The sequence below is a fragment of the Sceloporus occidentalis genome, unplaced genomic scaffold (genome assembly GCF_023333645.1).
Source record: "Sceloporus occidentalis isolate IW3139 unplaced genomic scaffold, rSceOcc1.0.p SCAF_5, whole genome shotgun sequence".
In the NCBI taxonomy this organism is placed as follows: Eukaryota; Metazoa; Chordata; class Lepidosauria; order Squamata; family Phrynosomatidae; genus Sceloporus; species Sceloporus occidentalis.
This window is the reverse complement of record NW_028316985.1, coordinates 135,188,372-135,203,690: the sequence shown is the minus strand read 5'-3', so window position 1 is coordinate 135,203,690 and position 15,319 is coordinate 135,188,372. Positions and strand designations below refer to the sequence as shown.

The 15,319-nt window shown below is 39.7% G+C and overlaps 1 protein-coding gene across 1 annotated transcript in view; it reads left to right on the top strand.

Annotated features, from left to right (window-relative positions):
* LOC149312860 (carboxypeptidase E) overlaps positions 1–15,319 on the top strand; it is a 60,013-nt gene that overhangs the window by 25,348 nt on the left and 19,346 nt on the right. Inside the window, exon 2 of the mRNA XM_089525558.1 lies at positions 14,638–14,834. Within this exon, the coding sequence (XP_089381684.1) occupies positions 14,638–14,834 (197 nt within the window). The remainder of the gene's footprint in view (positions 1–14,637; positions 14,835–15,319) is intronic.

Genomic DNA, 15,319 nt, shown 5'->3' with positions numbered 1-15,319 from the left:
GGAAAGAAGAATGAACAGCAGTTGCTGAACTGAATCCCCATCCTCTTTCCTTGTGTTTTATGTCTTCTTAGATTGCAAGCCTGCAGACAGAGAATTAGCAAATTAACAATTGGTAGGCTGCTCTGGGAGCCTTTTTGGCTGAAGGCTGAAGGAGTATAGCTCCTCTAAATATAAAATAATAAGTAGCAAGTACATTTCTATACCGCTTATTAGTGCACTTAAGCACTCCCTAAGTGCTTTACAAAGTGTAAGCTAATTGCCCCCAACAATCTGGGTGCTCATTTTAGCGACCTCTGAAGGATGCAAGCCTGAGTAAAGCTTGAGCCCTTTTTCTGGTATTGAACACACAACCTTATGGTTTGTTAGTCAGTGGCTGCAGTACATTTAACCACCTGCATCACCAGGGCTCCTAAAACAAACAAACAAACAACCCAGCAATCTGCCCCCAGTATCACCTAACATCATATCACTTTACATTTTTGAACTAAAATCTGATATTGCATTGAAACACAAACGTGAATATCTTTGAATAATCAGTTGGTTACAAACTGTGAATATTTATGAATTCCAGGAACACTGCCCCAGCTACGAATATTTATAATATGTGGGTTGTCCCAACTGGAATTGATGCCGTGCTAAATAACACCCTTTTTATAACAGACCTGCAGACACAGTCCTGTGTTGGGGTAAATCAAACAAAGCTCATACCATCTTTATATTCAGAATTTGGAAGTTGTGCTGAAGGAGGAAGAAAAATGTAGACTCAATGGTTTCATATTCAGAAAATAGCTCAATAGACTAATGTGAAACTTGACAGAATGAGTTAATGGATCTGATCAGAAAATGAGAGAATGGATCAATAGGAGATTGATCCATCCCAGCTTTCAGGTTAAAGTGGTAGGAAATTGCTTATTTATGAGCGTTTAAAGCTCGGCTATGAAAACCACACTGGGTGACTTTAAGTCACATGCTCTCAGCCTCAGGGGAAGGCAATGGCAAACCTCCTCTGAACAAATCTTGCCAAGAAATCCCCATGAGAGGATCACCTTAGAGTCACTATAAGCTGGGAATCACTTGAAGGTGCACAACAACAACAACAACAACAACAAAAAGAAATCATTTGATGAGTGACCTCCAGATATTTCACATGTATTGTTTATTCCCATCACCATACATTTTGCTGGGATTAGACTTTGTTCCTTGATTCCTCCAATTGTTTGATGTCTTTTAGGAAACGGTTAGTTGTGGTAGGTCAGGAGGAAGGTCTAATTTGTCCTGCTATTTCAATGAGAATAAAAGAAATGCAAAGGGAAATCCTTTAGTGAAAAATGTCTAATACTAGCTATCCTTGTAAAGTTTCCGCATATATACTTCAACCTGTACTTTCCACATGAAAAGCATTACAGCTATTTAAAGATATAGCAGACAGTGCTCTGCTCCCATATGTTATCTTGGCCTGCCACACACACACTTTGCACCTGTATGTGTTTACATTTATACTTTTGCGCTATTTGCCTTCTGGTGTCATTTGGCCTTTTCTGCCCATGCAGGTTCCGGAGATGTATCATAGAGATTAATTTCCTGCTTCTGTTATGTGCTAACTGAGAAATCTGTCCAGAGGAAGATTTTTTTTTTAAAAAAAGTTTTATTAAAGAGTCTGGTCTTTGATGAATTCTTCTTTTCGTGTTTATAAAGTGTCTGCTTAGTCATTTTACATTTTCTAATTGCCTCTTGAATGCATCAGGAAGTGTATATGTATCTCCCTAGTGAAATAGCTCCTGAAAATGAGCTGAAGTAATATTCAAAGATTTTAGAATTCATATAGGAGGAGTGTCACAGCTCAGTGCTAGGCCTCACGCTTTGCATATTTCAAGTCCTATATTTAATCTCCAGTTGTACCGGGGCTCTCTGACAGAAGGCTAAATATCTCACAAAACTACAAATCCCAGAATTCCATAGTATTGAGCCATGGCAGTTAAATCAGTGCCAGACTACACTATTTCTGCAGTACAGATTAGATCCAGGTTTCAAAGGGCTCATAGTGCCTTGACTGTATTTTCATAGTGCTATTTCAAGTTTCATGGAAGCATTTGCTAGTCTGACATCTTTAGTTATTCCAGATCTTAATTACTCCAGTGTGCTCTGCATAAGGTTACCCATGCAAAATGTCCAGAGGTCTTAGTGGGTGCAAAATATAGTGTGGTGTGCTTGCCCATCATTACCTGCTATTATAAGAAAGACTTCAATTTTGCCCTAAGACAGGAAGAAGAAGATGGTGGGCAAAGGGCTGGTCTATTCCTTAATTGAGTTACAGTTAATTGTGCAGAAATAGCATATGGCATTACCAATTCAGAATGGATCACTTCAGATATAGGATGGAGCCATGGCAGTTAGAGTGGTGTCAGATTGCATTATTCCTGAAGCTGCCATTTGTGGTTCTCTTCCAGTCACTAATATATTTTGGGTCAGTCCCATATGAGGTTCCTTGTTAGGAACACATGGGAGGCAATGCTACCAATTTCTACCCCACTGTAGGATCTACTTTGCTAACAATACTCCTGCTGTCCAAGTATTATCTTCTCACTGTCATAAAATATAAGAATCTCTTTCCCATAAGGATATGGCTTGAATGAGAAGTGGCATTGGAAGTAGAGCAGAAGGCCATCTGCACAAAGAGGAACATGGAAACAGAGCAAGCTGCCTTACACTCAGTCAGATCATTAATCCATCTACCCCAGTATTGCTAGCTCTGTCAGATAGCAGATATTTAAGGTTTCAGACAAGATTCTTTCCTAGCCCTTGCTAGAAATCCCTGGTATTACATGGTGGTCTCTCATTCAAGTACCAATCACGATCCTTCTTAGCTTCCAAAATCAGGGTAGTATATTGATACAAGAAAGAGCCAAGGAGAGTTTTGTATTAGTAACAATACAATGGACAATGATGCAGAAGAACAGACAAGCTGGGAAGGGCTGCAGCAGTTTGCTTTTGCCTGAGCTTACTGAGAAGGGCAGGATTCTACCTCCTCTTCTTTCCTCCTTAATGCGTTAACTGAGCACAAACTACTTTTGTGCTTTGAACTCAGTTTGCAGCAACTGAAATAAGATGAGGAGGCGAGAGAAACTGAAACAGTTGGAAAACAGCTGAAAAAGTAGTTCAGAGGATTAACTGGGACTGTTGTTGCCCCACCAGGACATCTTGTGCCTGCCTAGAACACAAGTCCCTGACTCCATTATCCATGGCTATTAATCCAACAGTGTTGGATGCTGGCTGCTTGAACATGTTTGGTCATGGGGAAATCACACCTATGTGCTTTGTTTTTTATTATTTTATGACATAATCCATAGCTAAGCTTCCGCATATTAAAAGGTCCTGGGGTTGAGTGCTTACCTATAGGGGTAAGAGGGGAAGGTTTAAAAACAGTATATTTTTACTTTTCAGATTGGCTTGCCATTTCCTGCTTCATAGCTTTTTATTCTTAACAGCTGCTGTTTTGTCACTTGGAAGCCACTGTTTCACATTCACAGAATCTTCATAGCACCTTTAATTTGAACAGAAGAACAGTCTGTAAAAATGTGGTGGTGTTAAACTGCAAAAACCTGAGTGATGCAGCTTACCATATACGTATACTCGACTATAAGTAGAAAAATTTATGCCCCAAAATTGCTTCTAAAATTTTGAGGTAGACTTATAGAAGGGTCAGTAGATGAGTAGTGCTTAGGAGGGCCCTAAAGCAAGCAAGCCTGATGACCCAATCTCCATTGAACACCAATTCCTTCCCCCCTCTGGTCCATTTTGCAAGCCTTGGCTTCCTAGCGGAAAAACTCCCCATTTAAAAGCACTTGCATCTCTCTCTGCTCCGTTTTGCAAGCCTCTGTTTCCTATGGGGAAAACTCCCCATTTAAATCCAATTGCTTCCCTCTTGCTCCGTTTTGCAATTGCTTCTCTTTCTGCTGCCTTTTGCAAGCCCTGGCTTCCCATGGAAAAACTTCTCCATTTAAATCCAATTGCTTCTCTTTTGCTTCCTTTTGCAAGCACTGGTTTCCCATGGAAAACCCTCTCCTTTTAAATCCACATGCTTCTCTCTTGCTCCCTTTTGCAAGACCTGGTTTACCATGGGAAAAAAATCTCCCCATTTAAATCCATTTGCTTCTCTCTCTGGTCCCTTTTGTAAGACCTTGCTTCCTATCCAAACAAACAAACAAACAACCCCCCCCCCCAAAAAAAACAACCCACCCTCTCCATTTAAAACCATCTGTCCAGTCCATTTGCAAGACCTGGCTTCCTATAAAAAGAACTCTCCATTTAAATCCACTTGCTTGCTTTCTCAATTCAATTTTAAAACCTTTCCTCCAGCACCTTGACTGGGAATTGGTTGAGAGAGGTCCAGAGAAGGAGAAGGAGAGACAGAAATGGCAATTCCCCCTTTCCATCCTTACTTATAGCCCCCTAGGTTTCACCCTTGACTTATCCATGGGTCATATCAAACCCCAGCATTTTGACCCTGAAAACTTCCCTCCATTTATACATGAGGTCAACTTATACATGAGTATATATGGTAACTAAAGAGGAAAAAAAGACAAAATGACAACTGTCTGATATTTAAGAAGAAGGGGTTGGGTTGTTTTTTGTTTGTTTGTTTGCATTTACTTAAATGGTACACATTTTTACAGTTTTTCACTTCTCTGACCATCATATGCAAATAACAGAGTACCAATAGCCAAGATTTTTTTCAGTGTCCTGCATTCCTTCAAGGGAAGGAGAGGTTGATTTGAGGAGAGGAGAAGTGTTTCCAACAAGGCTTGGAAATGCAACTTTTTGAAAATTACAAGTACCAGAATTTCCCAACCTACAAAGTCCAAACAGCTTGGGTCCAGGTTATCTGAACGACCATATCTGCCCATATGAGCCTGCTCATGCTTTGAGAGCTTGTGGGGATGCCCTTTTCTCTGTCCCACTACCCTCTGATGGGAATACGGACAAGGACCTTCTCCAGTCTCAATAGCTTCCCTGGGCTCAGGAATTCCCCTCCCAGAGAGGCTTGTCTGGCACCCTCCTTGCTAGCCTTTTGTAAGCAGGGAAAACCCTTCTGTTTCAGCAGGCCTCTGAGGGCTGACTTACTCAGGGGCAAAGGACCTTTCATGTGCTCTTTGGTTTATACAGTTCTCCCTTGGCTTATGCGGGGGATCCATTCCGGACCCCCCTGCGTAAACCAAATACCGCATATGCTCGAGCCCCATTCACTTGAATGGGGCTCGTGCATGTGGTGATGCAGCGGCACGCGCACGCCCCATTCATTCAAATGGGATGCACCATTCCACGTGCTCCCACATGGCTCTACGCAGGTTTGAGCGTATGCGGGTGCACTGTACTTATTCTTCATTTCAGTCTTTTTTTTTACTGCTTTTAATTTTATTGATATTGTAATTATATTTTTATAATTCTTTTCTTTATAGTGGTTTGTTTCATAACTGGTTCAATGGTTTGCTTTACATCTGCTTTTAATTTTATTGATAGTCTAATTATATTTTTTTAAGTTTTGTAGAATGGAATTTTCTTAACTGTGAGCCCTTACAGACAGGCCAAAATAAAGCTGCTTCGGGTCACTTTGGAGGTATGCTGTTTAAATGATGCATGTGTCCCAAGAGGCCAGAAGCTGCGCCAGAACCACGCTCCAGACCTAAGGACTGGAGTGCAGCTTTGGCGCGGCTTCTGGCCTCTTAAGGTGCATGTGTCATTTAAACAGCATATCTCCAAAGTGACCTGAAATAGCTTTATTTTGGCCTGTTTCTTTGGGCCCTGTATCTGTTTTAACTTTTGTAAATCACTTTGCTTACTGGGGAAAATAAAGGTGATGTGTGTATCAGAGTGGTGCAGCGCCTTAAAAAAGCCAATACAGTCCCAGGCTACATCAATAGAAGTGTAGTGTCTAGATTAAGGGAAGTAATAGTACTCTGTTTTGCTTTGGTATTCTCCTGCGTCTAGTTCGGGGCACCACAATTCAAGAGAGATACAAACTGGAGTGTGTCCACAGGAGGATAACCAAAACTGTGAAAGGTCTGGAAACCATGTCCTATGAGGTGCAGCTTGGGGAAATGGATATGTTTAGACCTCAGATGAGAGGGTTAAGAGGAGATATGATTGCTGTCTAAATATTGAGGACGAAGCAATGGATTCAAACTTCAGGAAAAGAGATTCCACCTAAACATTAGAAGAACTCCCTGACTGTAAGAGCTGTCCGAAAGTGGAATACGCTGCCTTGGAGTGTGTGGTGGAGTCTCCTTCTTTGGAGGTTTTTAAACAGAGGCTGGATGGCCAACTGTTGGGGGTGTTTTGCTTGTGTATTTTTGCATGTCGGGTGGTTGGACTGGATGGCCGTTGAGTTATCTTCCAACTCTGTGATTCTGTGATCCCTAAGAGCTATTGTGGATTTTCTAAGTAAGATACATTTATTGAAATACTAGAAATATCTTCTGAAAAATTCAAATATGTTCCACTGTTTTCGTACTGTAATATCTTTTAATGTTAACACCCCCCCATAAAATATGTTTGTTTGTTTTTTTGTTCTTGAATATCAGCAATGCTGCGTGGGCTATAGTTAGCACAGTGATAACACTATTATTTTATGTCACATCTTTATCCATTCAAGAAAAAAAAGATAAGATATGAGGAGGAATACACTGAAGATTTACTATGATTTGATAGTCACAGTGACAAACCAATGAAGCAGTATAAGGAACACAGTGTTCCTCGTCTGTTTGTTTTTCCTTTAAAGGACCAAACAAGAGGCCACACGTTATATTATGAAAGCCTTCTGTGAACATAGCATTAAGCCGTAAAGGTCAGCAAATTGGTAATAGTTGCTTCCAGACTCACACTAGGGGCTTTCAGAATGCTGCCATTGTAACCTGCATAGTGGATTTTACTATTGTGGTGCTCAGGTAGATAGAAATATAGTATGATTTAGGGTTGGTATTCCTGAAAAATATCAATTTCTAACTCATGGTTTCAAAAACTCTGTGAAGTAAGGGTGTAGTATCTGCATTTTTTAAGTACTTGAAGATAATTGGTATCTTTATATGTCACAACACACACACACACACACAAAAGATCAGTTGCTCTGAATTTTTTTGCCACATTTTTTGCATACATACATACATATATATATATATATATATATCCTGAAATGTGAAAAATCTTTGAAATATGTTTAAACCTTTTTAAATTTTACTAAAAGGGAAGAAATAATTCTTGCTTATGGGAATGAAATAAGCAAATGTTAACATCCCTATCACAAGACAGACAGAACAGAATGTGAGAGAAAGAGAATGACTGCATGACTGAATAAGTTTTCAGGGGTCCGCATCAATGTCAAAATGGAATGAGATTCCCATCATCCCAAACAGTGTATTCATGGCTAGGGATGAAAGTGAATCACATCTGCATAGCCCCAGGATGGGGGAAGGCTGTTCTCTATATTGAATAAGGAAGATTTTTTTATACTAATAGGCTTCCATGAATTGAATGGATTATTTTAATAAAGTTTGAATGAATTATTTTTGGGTACAGCTGCACTGTCAGATGTTGTGTGCTGCCTTGATAGTTTTGTAATTTCCCATTTATTCATACCATGAATAAGGAATGAAAGAGAACTGTCAAATAAAGTTTTCTTGAACTGATAGTGAAGAGAAATGAAATGACTCATTCCCTAGAATCTGCAGAAGATATTTTAAAAGTCAGATATATCTCATAATGTCCTACCTTGTGCATAGATGCCCTAGTCTTGCATAACCTGATGCTTCTCTGGATGTATCAATGCTGTCTGGGAGTGATGGAACTTGTAGTACAGCACGTTTGGAGGGCAACAGGTTGGTGAAGGCTGCCTCAGGGTTTGTACACACTGGCAACCCTAGACTCACCCCATAGTGGCTGTGACCTAGGCACACAATGTTCCTCATGATGCACAGGCAATGTAGGGCTTTGCTTCAAAAATCCAGAGAAAGAAGAATTTCCTTTTACCCCACATTCATCTGGAAAATCCAGATCAGTGGTGAGGACACAGTTGTGTGGCCAGAAGTACTACACACTATAGGGCATGTGATTGATGTAGTGATTGTTCTTGCTCTGATCTCACCGTGTAAGTGTGATATTATTGGAGTCACAAATTGTGCTGCAGCTACAGGGCGAGTATGGTGTTTCCTGGCAATGTAGACAACTCCTTCATCTGTTATCAATGTAAGTAGCTCCCTCTGTATAAAGCTCACATCTCTTGATGTTTGGGCTAATCAAAATATATATTCATATGTACTTCCAATGAAAGCTAGCAGAGTCCATTCAGCCCATCCTTGTATTAAAGGAGTGTAGCCTATCATTGTCACAGACAGGAAGACGTCCTGAAAAATGTAAAGTCTATGTCTCTGGAATGACAAGAATCTGGAACTAACTGTTGGGTTTCTGTCAAAGGAAAGGATTTCTGCCTCCCGGTCATTTTGTTTGCTGCATCAGCGGAGGCAGGTTTAACAGCTTAAGCTCTCATGTGAGTTCTTGAGACTTTTAAAATAAATAAATAAAAAGAATAGTACAGAAATGAACACAGCTGGAGAAAAGTCACAAAGAAAACAGTTTTTCCTCCTTAGTGGAATATATGTTACCCACATGTGACAAAATGGTATGCCTGCATTTCCAGGGTAGAAAGCATTTTTGCCTATGTTTATCAGTTGGCCTCCACTCTATGTTTACAATTAACTGTCAGTGCAAATGTGTGAAAATGCATACCAATTTGCATAGCACACTTATGTGTAGACTCGCTTTAAGATTCTAAGCCTGATTACGATGTCACCATTCCACAGAAATCAATGGGCCTTAATTTTGAGTAATATTTTTATTCTTAATATGACGTTGCCAGAACCATCACACAAACTATGGCGGGTTATAAACCGCCGCTTTGCGGCGATCTGCCGCCGCCGCTGTTTGCTCCGTAAGGGAGCCACTGCAGCCAAACCGCGCGGCTCCGTTACGGAGCAAAAAAGAAGCTCCAAAATGGAGCTTCTTTAAGCGGCGCCTCTATGACGTCACGAGGTGCCAGGGGCGAACTCGCTACGTCATAGACGCCGCAACACGTGCGGACGCACAGTGTCCGATACGTAAATATGGCGGCCGCCGTGTGGAACGGCCGCTGCCATATTGTACGTACAGAATACGTACTAGGGTTAGGGGGTGCGGAAGCACTGCCCCTTCCTAACCCTAGTACGTATTCACGCTGACGGCAAGACGGATGGCTGACCGGGGGGTTTTATGCTGTTTTTAATTTGTTTCAATGTATGTATTGTTTTATCATGTTGTTCGCCGCCCTGATCGATGGAAGGGCGGTATATAAATAAAAGTTTTATTATTATTATTTATTAAATGGCGGTCTGTAACCCACCTACATTTACCAAAAACAAACCTCTTTAGGTACTTTAAATCCATGTGCTCTATAGATTATAGCAAGGCCTTTGACTGCATAGATCACAAAAGACTATGGAACACCCTTAAAGAAATAGGAGTGCCAACACATCTGATAGTCCTAATGAGGAATCTTTACTCAGGACAGGAGGCCACTATCAGGATATAATATGGAGAAACAGGATGGTTTCCAGTTGGCAAAGGGGTCAGACAAGGCTGCATCCTTTCACCCTATCTGTTCAACTTGCATGCAGGATTGGGCACAGAGGGAGGAGGAGTGAAAATAGGAGGAAAGAATGTCGACCATCTAAGATATACAGACAGCACTATACTACTATCTGAAAACATCATAGGCTTGGAACAACTACTAAGGAAGATCAAGGAGGAAAGTGCAAAGGCAGGCTTATTGTTGAACATAAAGAAAACAAAAATAATGACATAGATTCAACCTAGACAATGAGGAAATAGAAACAGTAAAAGAATTTTCATACCTGGGATCAAACATTGATCAGAGCGGAGACTGCAGTCAAGAAATCATAAGAAGACAAAGAATGGGGAGGGCAGCTATGAGAGAACTAGAAAATATCCTAAAACGTAAAGACATACAACTGAGCATGAAAGTTAGAATCATACAAACCATTGTATTTCCTGTTACCATGTATGGAGGTAAGAACTGGGCAGTTAAGGAGGAGAATGGATTCATTTGAGATGTGGTGCTGGAGAAGAGTGCTGAGGATATCATGGACAACCAAGAAATCAAACAAATGGGTCCTAGAGCAGATCAAACCAGAAATCTCAAGCCAAGATGACCAGGCTGAGGCTGTTCTACTTTGGCCAGATCATGAGGAGGAATGATTCACTGGAAAAAACAGTAATGCTAGGAAAGGTAGAGGGAAGCAGAAAGAGTGGAAGACCACATGCTATATGCTATTAAGGAGGTCATAGGTATGAATTTGCAGGACCTGAGCAGAGCAGTGGAGCATAGGGAATCTTGGAGATGTCTCATATATAGGGTCACCACCAACAACAAAAAATCCCCAATAGGATTTGCAGGTAGAACTGAAACGCAGATGCTGACTTAATTCACATCCCACTTGTTTGCTAGAAATGGTGCCTTCCTGCATATTCTTACTTGTGCAGTCTTCCTTAATGTCTGCAATGCTGGTCTCCCCCCCTCCCCCAGGTTTCTAAATAGTGCAGGAATCCTTTATGAATATAGCAGATCCCCTGCTGCTGAGAGTTGCCCTCCAGTTTGTGGACAAGGATGGTAATGAAGGGAGTGGATTTAACATCCTAATTGTTGCATTCCTTCATGCAGTTCAAAGGCTTAGAAATAATTTGTTATTTCTAATTTATCAATATTTTGAACAACAATTTAAAAAGCCTTTAAATCATTCAGTGGCAAGAGCACTGATGTAGTGAACAATGACGTATATTTCATGTTATTAGACTTTATTTTAAAAATCATTGGATGGGTGGGTTTGGCCACTTTTGTCCATTTCTTTATCATTTTAATTATTGATTTTTTTAAAAAAAAGATTAATACATTTAGTAATTAGTGTAATAAATTAATTTTGTAACATCAACGTGTTAAATTTTTTATTTAATTGTAATACTTTAAACATAAATGCTAGTGTTTCCACATTCTGGTGATTCATATGAAGTACATTAGCAACTAAATGAGGCTTCTGTGTCTTCAGTGGTGTTAGAGATTCTTACTAAACTTGCCATTTTTTTATTCCTGTGAATTTCACAAGCAACTGTGACCTGTAATAGCTTCTCTTTGGCTGAAATTTGGCTTTTGTGAAAGCTTGGACAGGGAAGAGGCACATGGTTTCATTGTGTGATGTATGCTTTCAAATAATTTACAATTTATGTTGATCTTAAGGTGAGCCTATCATGAGGGGGTTTTGTTGTTGTTGTTTTGGCAACATTTGTTCAGAGGAGGTTTGCCATTGCCTTTCCCTGAGGCTGAGAGTGTGTGACTTGCCTAGGGTCATCCAGTGAGTTTCCATGGCTGAGGTGGGAATCAAATCCTGGTCTCTAGAGTCATAATCCAACACTCAAACCACTATATCAATATAAGGGATTTATATTCTAGTATCTACTCTATTTTACAAGTAGTTGAGGAAGGTGCCTGTTTCCTAGTTCTGAGTTCCTCTTAGATTCTTCATGGAAATAATTTTTAGTAAGAAGTGCAATGTTGGCTGTTAGCACAGGCATATCTCAAATCACTGACAGATTAATAGCACTTTGTGTCATAAAATTATGGAGATTACAGTCTTAGATCACTGAAATTATATCTTTGAGCACTTCATGCTGAATACTTTTGCCTTCAGTCAAAAGTTTCAATTGAATGTCAAATAAATCACAACTTATTACGTTAGCACTACATTCCTGAACAGAGTGAATACAAAAAGAATGTGAATTGGCAAAATAAAACACTATATGGTAATATAATTTTGAGGGGAAAATAGAGATAAAGAGAGAAATGTTGATGAACTCCTGTCTGCACAAGTCAGCATAGCCAGTGGTCAGGGATGGTGGATGTTGGAGTCCAACATCTGGCAGGCTACAGGGCCACCTTTAAAATGTTCACTTTAGCCAGTCATGTAGCTCAGTAAAGCTAGTATTTGGACTGCAACACCCAGAGTATCCTAGCTAGTATGGACAGTCATTAGTTATGTATAACTTTTCCCATCTGAGATATTGTCTAGCTTTAATCTCTGCAACAGCTCTTGTATTATAAATGGGAGGTTTTGAGGGAGCAACTTGGTTAAGATCATCTATTGAGTTCCTCCAGCAGAGGGAAAATTCATAGTAGGGACCTCTGGGTTCATATCTTAGCCACTGTGCTACTCCAGCTTTTTCATGAAGATTTGATTGTCACACATGCTATTTCACCTGCAGATTGCATAATATTGTTCTTTCCATATAGAAGTTCTGATATGCTTAATGCAGCCTTTAAAAAATTGAATTAGAACCAAATGTTTTACAGCTTTTGTTTGATATGTTGTAACTACAATCTAGAAATTTACTACCCTCAAGGAGCTAGATGCTTTTGGAACTGTAGAAATTGTATGGCTTTTTCACAGAAGGAAGGAAGGAAACAGGATGCAATTAGGAAATGAACAAAAATTAAGGATTAAATGATAGAACATAAGTGCTTCAGAAAATGCTTTGTATAGATTTTTTAGTAGATACATAAAGTTTCATACTTCTAAAGCTTATGGAGCTATCATGCCATCTAAGAGAACCTGTTATATATCGTACCAAGAAAATAAGTTTATTTGGTGGAATACCATAGGCAGCACCATGCATTCTCTCCCAGAGAAGGCATGGTTTTCCTAATGTTTATGGTGTTTTGGTGCATAGTAAAAAATTCTGCTTTGCTTTAAATGGTTTCTGATATGTGATTGAAAGTTTTAACTCCACACATTTTGATTTGGGGTTTAAGTTTTAATATTTTTACAGTGTTTTTTTAGTTTTGTTTTTACTTGCACTTTGAGGACTTTGTTAGGTCTTAACACTATGGGAAAATTCTTTTACAAATAAATAAATAAAATGGTGATCATGTTTGTTAGAATAGATGCAATTATTATCATAAATATTGTAATCAGTTTTGGATTTTAGAAAAGTGGGGAAATGGAATCAGAGGATTTCCTGCAGTTTTATTTCCATCTATCAAAAATATTCATATATGTTGACAATGGTATTTCTTACATCAGTGTTGAAACTGTAGCCATTTAGGAGACTTTGTGAGATGTTATCAATCCTGCTTGCAAACTCATGTAGCACCATGAGTACTAGTATTTTTTTATATATATGTCAGGCATAAACAGCTACTGGAGGTCCAGGAGTTATACATGTCCATTCCCATTACCAACTGTGGAGGAGGGGCATATGTAGACCCTGGATCTCCAGAACTCAAAACATCGTAATTCAATGGATGCTCCATTCCAAGACAAGGAAAAGTTTCACCATGTTTTTGGCTTGTTTTGGCCTGTTCTAGGAGAAGAAAGTGAACTGGCTGTCACTTTGGGTTATAAAGACCTTTCTCCAGCCTCAGACATTCCAACGTGCCCAAAACATGGTAAAATTGTCCACCCCCATTTCCCCCAGAGAGTGCATGCAGGTTTTTTAAATTATTATTTTAATATGAGGGATGGAGACCCTTGAGGACTACATGCTATCTTTATTTATTTATTTTGTTTATGTGCCAGCTTTCTCCCAGAATGGGACTCATGCTTGGCGTCGTGCTTGGTTAAACGTGACGCCAAGCATGAGTCCCATTCTGGGAGAAAGCTGGCACATAAAATAAATAAATAAATAAATAAATAAATAGTAAAGGTAGCATGTAGTCCTACATCACAAATTGTGAAAGTCACATCTTCCTCACCCCAATATATGTATGTGAAGATTGTGTGTGTATTATTATATTATTAACGTACAGAAAATATTAGAGTATGTGACACCACTGTTTGGGAAGTACATGAAAGATGCTTTAGCTCACAGAATGGGTCTCTATCTGGTTTGTGGGGATCACCTTGTGGGGATCACCTTGCACTAGTGCTCATTTCATTCAGCAGAGTCCTCCAAATCCTCTGTGTAGCAAAAGGTGGTTGGAGAGACTACTTACGGGGAGGAAGAGGCAAGGAAATCAACTTCCACCCACTTGGTTTTATGTGTTTAAATGTGACTGGATCACATTTCTCACAAACAAATGTGACTAGATCACAACGTGGAACACAATTATACTTAAATACAGTATCATTTCATTTGAGCTTCAGTCTTTCTTATTGGAATTTAGCCTACATCAGTGGGACTTGGGTACACATTTGGCTTAATGTAGCCATGGTCACAGAACTGAGTTTACATTCCCAAAACAGCTTTCCCACATTCCCCTTCCTTCTCTATTTCTTGCCTCTCCCTCAGACTGCTTCTGTAGATTTAGGGAACTTGGAGAATGATGTGGGATGAAGTGCAGAGGCTTCAGATTCAAGAAGGAATATGGTGCAGCGGGGCTATAGATGCAGAAATCGTGTCTCCCTTGGAATAGATGAGTGACATAGGCTCCAAGGCATTTTATGATTTTTGTGATCTGATATGCACATTGTTTTGTTTAAGATTTTGATGTTTACTCATTCAGTGTACCTCCATATATTTGACATTCCATATTTCTCTGTATCGTAGGAGAGCCAGAATTCAAATATATTGGGAACATGCATGGAAATGAAGCTGTTGGAAGGGAGCTTCTCATCTTCTTGGCTCAGTACCTATGCAATGAATACCAGAAGGGAAATGAAACAATCATCAACTTGATCCACAGCACACGCATCCACATATTGCCATCCCTGAATCCAGATGGGTTTGAGAAGGCAGCATCACAGGTATGTGCTCCACTGACATAAATGCATTAATTCAACATGTGGTTCCTGATGCTTATCCTTACTACAGAACCTACATATGTACAGTTAAACATATGTAGATGTATTTCTTTCATCCCACACAACATCCATCAAATGGAAGGTAGTGGCTGCTGGTGGCTTCCATGTCAGTGGATCAGTTAATCTTTTCCAGGTTTTTGCCAGCACTAAAGATGCTATCCGTGATAATGAACCTATTTAGGAACAGAATTCAGCACCATGCCTAGATTCTGGGGCCCAACCAGATCTCTCAAGGAAGCCACTTAAAAGGCCATGTCCTGCTTGTAGAACTCCATTCCACTGGGGAGGTCCACTTAGCTCCCCATTTGCTCTTTTTCTGTTGGCATTTTATTTAAATGGACCTTTAGACAGACAGAAGAGTGTTTGAACGAAAGAGGTTGTGCTTGAATGACTTCCACACAGCACAAACATAAGCTGGAATCCAGTTG